The 5577-nt window shown below is 39.1% G+C and overlaps 1 protein-coding gene across 1 annotated transcript; it reads right to left on the reverse strand.

Annotated features, from left to right (window-relative positions):
* Positions 1-2496: 2496 nt before the first annotated feature.
* LOC144293408 (olfactory receptor 5AN1-like) lies at positions 2497-3435 on the reverse strand. Its single transcript, XM_077864495.1, has one exon. It carries the CDS (start codon positions 3433-3435, stop codon positions 2497-2499), a length of 939 nt encoding a protein of 312 aa, XP_077720621.1.
* Positions 3436-5577: the final 2142 nt, after the last annotated feature.

The following is a 5577-nucleotide window of genomic DNA, read 5'->3' on the forward strand; positions in this document are numbered from 1 at the left end:
ATGAAAATAGACCACACACTGGTAGAGGTAAATATACAATCAGATTTAGAAGGCTATTTCTGTATAGGATAGAGTTTTAACCAATTAATTATAGTATAACTGTAGTATAACTACTGTAGTTTGTGAACAAACACACAACATAGGAGCACCTGGGTTGCTCAGTCAGTTAAGTGTCTGCCTTCAGCTCAGGTCATGATCCAGGCATCCTGGGATTGAGCCTCATGTAGTTGTTGGGCTCCCTGCTCAGCAAGGAGCCTGCTTCTCCCTCTCCCCCTTCTTCTCTCCCTGCTTGTGCTCTCTCGTGCTCTCTCTGTGTCAAAATAAATAAATAAATCTTTAAAAACACACACACACATCACATAAAAAGTAAACTGTGATATCAAAAATATAAAAGAATGAAGTAAAAGGATAGCTGTTTTGTATGACACCAAAGTTAAATTGCTATCAGCTTAAAATGGATTTTTAAGTCTATGTTTTATGTAAACCTTGTGGTAACCACAAACAAAAACTTATATTAGGTTCACAGAAGAGAAAGGGGAATCAAAGCATACCATCAGGAAAAATAACCAATTCACAAAGTTAAGAGGAAACAGGCAAAACAAACAATTGAACAACAAAATAGCCATAAATCAATTAATAAGTTTACATTAGTAAGATAACATATTATAAGTATCCTAAGTGTAAATACACTGAATTCACCAACCAAAGGCACAACTAAAGACAAACAAACAAATAACCCTAACTATACGCTGCCTAGAAGAAACTCACTTCAGCTTTAAGGACACACAAGCTAAAGGTGAGATGGAAAAAGTGGAAACTAAAAGAAAGCAGGGCAGCTATACTTATATCAGACAAAATAGACTTTTAGCCAAAATTGGGAATAATAGACAAAGAAGGTCATTAAATAATAATAAAGGGGTCAATTCATCAAGAAGACATAACAACCAAAAATATATGTATCCAATATCAGAGTGCCAATACAGATTAAGGAAATACTAACAGATCTGAAGGGAAAAACAGACAGCAATACAATAATAGTAGGAGACTTCAGTACCCCACTATCAGCAATAGATGGATCATCCCAGCAGAAAATCTACATGAAAATGTTGGACAAAACCAAACACCAGACCAGAGGTCGCTAATAGACATTTATAGAACATTCTATCCAATGGCAACAAAATACATTCTCCTTAAGTGCATACTGAAAATTCTTCAGAATAAATCATATGATAGGACACAAACCAAGTCTTAACAAATTCAAGAAGACTGAAATCATGCCAAGTATCTTTACCAACCACATTGTTATGAAACTAGAAATCAACAAAAGGAAAACTGGAAAATTGACAAGCATGTGAAAACTAAACAACACGTTCCTAAACAACCAAAGGGTCTAAGAAGAAATCAAAAGAAGAATAAAAAAATATCTTAAGACCAATGGAAATGCCAATACAATACAGGAAAACCAATGAGATACTACAAAAGCAGTTCTAAAAAGGAAGTTTACAAGGATAATGACATATACTAGGCAAATATAAAGATTTCAAATAAACAACCTAACTTTTTACCTCATGGAATGAGGAAAAGTACAAACATAGCCAAAGTTATTAGAAGAAAGGAAATAACAATGCTTGAAATACTAGAAATGATTTGATAGTGTGAAACGCTGGCTACATCAGGATAATTTTTCTTGATTTAATGGGAGAGAGAGGTTTGAGTCCCACAATGTAAGAAATAGCTATTGGCTGGGATATGGATGTTCAACATCACTCCCATCAGAAATCTCCACTGAACACTAGAAGTGAGAAATGAAGTCATCAGACTCATAAGTAAATGGTACTGAAGGAAAAACATTCTTCATTCCATTCTCCTTTATGGTTCAAATCACCTCCTGCTTCCTTAGATTACAGTTGGTGGAGACTGGAAAGTGACCAAACTTATTAGATGACTAGGCTGGAAAGAGGCCTTCAACAAACATTAGCTATCTCAGACTGCTGTTGCCAAGCCAATTGTATAGCTTTGTTTCTGTTCAAAGGCACATCCCCCCTACTTATTCCCATTATGGTCAGAATTCCAAAACAAACATTGATCACCCTCATGTCTGGATTATGCTGCATCAAAATATTTGGGAGACAAGGTCTCTACACTCCTGGGTGCCTCTGCCAGGTATTGCTTCTTTACAATCAGAGGTCTGAGATAAACAGGCCTCAATCTCTGAAGCCAAAAGAAGCAAAGAGTTTCTAAACCTTACCGTTTAAAAATACTTGCAGATTATTAATAAATGATGAGGCTACTCTTCATGTAGGGTGAAAGTATGAACCTCTAGGACCTAATGATATTGTGTTTATATGGAATCAATTCAGCTGTAAGTCCATTTGGCATATTATCTGTTACAATTTAAAGTATCTTTATTCAAAAGCAGTGTGAATTTTGTTAGAATCCATTCATGTACACATTATTAGGGGTTAAAGTTTCGAGAGGATAACTCTGGACAGGACCTCAGCAATACCATGTCTTCTTTGGTAACCTCTTCAAGGCATCTTTTATTTCCTTGTTCCTCAGACTGTAAATCAAGGGATTCAACATGGGAATAACCACAGTGTAGAATACTGATGCAAATCTGTCAAAGCTGGAGGAACCACCAGAGCTGGAACTCAAATAAACAAAGACACTTGAGGTATAGAAGAGAGAAACTGCTGTCAGATGAGAAGCACAGGTGTTGAAAGCTTTGGATCTGCCTTTAGCTGAAGTGATTTTCATGATGGACATGACAATATAGCCATAGGATATCATAATAATAAAGGCATTTATCATCCCAAAGATCGTTGCTAGTATAGCAATCAACAGATGTACAAAGAAAGTGTCAGTGCAGGACAGGATTAATAGTTGGGGCATGTCACAGAAGAAGTGATTGATGACATTAGGCCCACAGAAATGAAGCTGAAACATGGCACACAACTGGGATATACTAGCAGAGAGTGCAGCCAGATAGGATCCCAGCACCATCTGAATACAGAGCGTGGGTGACATGACTGATGAATAGAGAAGTGGATTACAAATGGCAGTGTATCGGTCATAAGCCATGGCTGTCATGAGACAAGACTCACTCAGTCCCATGGTTGAAAAGACAAAGTACTGAACGGCACAACCCACAAAGGTGATGGTTTGCTGCTCTTGGAAAAAGTTGGAGAGCATCTTGGGAGCTGTAGAGGTCACATAGCAGACATCTATGAAGGACAGATTACTGAGGAAGAAGTACATGGGTGTGTGGAGGTGAGAGTCCATCCTTATTAAGATGATGAGGCCCAGGTTCCAAGTCAGAGTCAAAATGTAAATCAGCAGGAATACAGCAAAGAGCACTGCTAGGATTCTGGGGAAATCAGAGAATCCCAAAAGGATGAAATAAGTGATCTCTGTAGTATTTCCTCCCCCAGTCATTGCTCGGTGCTTCTAAAATCAGAAAAGAGAAGAGAAGGCACTGCTGACCCAGGAGAAATGGCAGCATTACAAATCTCATATGTGCCATAGTTTCCCTCCATGGAGTGTGGGGATAGAAGCAATGCCTCACTGACCTGATGAAAAGATCCAGTTTTTCATCTCCAATTGGCAAGAAGTGACTTTTTAGTGTCTCATGTTCTCACCTATTTAATGAAGTGTCATGAAAATTAAAGAGATTTTTTCAAATTTGAGAACTAAAACAACAGAAAGGCTATGATTATTAGAGAGACCTCGTGTGTAGAATTACAATCTGCTACTAAACAACACATCAGACGACCTGTTGATTGCTGTCACCTGGATGTCATAAGTGCTCAGCTCCTCTTGCCTGTTTAACACTCTTCAGCCAATAATTCTCCCAAATGGTTTCAGATGTGGCTTAATCACACTGAGGGAGGGACCTGCACCTGTCCTCTGGCAGGGGTCCAAGGCCGGAGAGAGGAAAGCTGTCCGCGCCTGAGGCAGGGACGGATCCTGTCCCCAGGACCTTGTGCCCTGGGCCTGATGACGGGGCCACAGGAAAAAAAAAAACAGGCTCTTTTGTATCAATACATAATTAAAATGGAGGCCAGCAGGTTTCTAAGCATAAGTGATATGAAGGAGATAATCACATTGGCAGTTATGGCACACGCATCACTTGTGTCCCTGTAATTGTCAATTTAACAGTGAGTCTCGGCAGCAACAACTTGCTGGGAATGTCAAGAAAAGAGAAAGCCACACATACCCACTAATTAAAAAAAAATGTGTACTATTTTTCCCGAGGGGTTGGCTCGGCGATTTAGCTCCTGCCTTTGGTCCAGTGCTTGGTCCTGGGGTCCTGGGATCGAGTCCTGGGATCAAGCGTTGGACTTCTTGCATGGAGCCTGCTTCTCCCTCTGCCTGTGTCTCTGCCTCTCTCTCTCTCTCCCTCTCTCTCTCTCTCTCTCTCTCTCATGAGTGAATAAATAAATAAAATATTTTTTTAAAAAGCATAAGTGGCATCACTCCAGATTAAAACTGAAATAGCCTATCAAGATGGTCATCTAGATACATTTTTTAAGGTTTTATTTATTTATTCATGAGAGAGTCTGAGAGAGGAGCAGAAACATAGGCAGAGGGAGAAGCAGGCTCCCCATGGGGAGTCCAATGTGGGACTCAGTCCCAGGACCCCAGGATCATGCCCTGAGCCAAACGCAGATGCTCAACTACTGAGTCACTCAGGTGTCCTCATTTAGATAAATTTTTTAAATTTCTTCCTTTATCCTTAGGAAAAGTTATTTACCCTGTTTGTAATAATTTCACAAACTTTTATATGAATGTAGTTAATATATCATCTTCTAACTGGCCTGGAAAACTATATCATAACTTATGACAGCATATGTGCCCAATAAAGTTATGGAACAAGTCGTCTCACAGAAGTCTTCGTACTGATAAGAACAGAGAAGGACAAACATTATATGTTCTCATTCATTTGGGGAATATAAATAATAGTGAAAGGGAATATAAGGGAAGGGAGAAGAAGTGTGTGGGAAATATCAGAAAGGGAAACAGAACATAAAGACTCTTAACTCAGGGAAACGAACTAGGGGTGGTAGAAGGGAAGGAGAGTGGGGGGTGGGGGTGAATGGGTGATGGGCACTGAGGGGGACACTTGACGGGATGAGCACTGGGTGTTATTCTGTATGTTGGCAAACTGAACACCAATAAAAAAAAAAAAAAGAAGTCTTCATACTAAATATACCAATGCAAGAGTAGGATAGCTCACTATTGACCCCAACATTTTTTTTAATTTTAGAGTATTTTACTACCTGAGAAACAGCATGGTACTGTAGTTAAAGGTTCAGACTTTGGAGTTTTGTCTGATACCCTCTCACTTTATGAACAGTAGCTTAAACACTTTAAGACTGATTTACTCAAAATAAAGTGAGATCATTAAGAGCTCCTGGACTGTAAGATTACTAGGATGGTTACAATAAAATTCATAGGGATGCTCAGCACACAACTCTGTACATGGTAATTGTCCACTAGGGGTTGGCTATTATTATCATGGATTGCTTACAGATAACCATGAATGACAGCTGTACCCATGGTTAGGAATGTCCCCAG

Source organism: Canis aureus, chromosome 21 (assembly GCF_053574225.1).
Source record: "Canis aureus isolate CA01 chromosome 21, VMU_Caureus_v.1.0, whole genome shotgun sequence".
NCBI classification, from domain to species: domain Eukaryota; kingdom Metazoa; phylum Chordata; class Mammalia; order Carnivora; family Canidae; genus Canis; species Canis aureus.

What these genes read in the sequence shown, in the direction of transcription:
- LOC144293408 (XM_077864495.1), bottom strand. Translation starts at nt 3,435, where the DNA reads ATGACTGGGGGAGGAAATACTACAGAGATCACTTATTTCATCCTTTTG.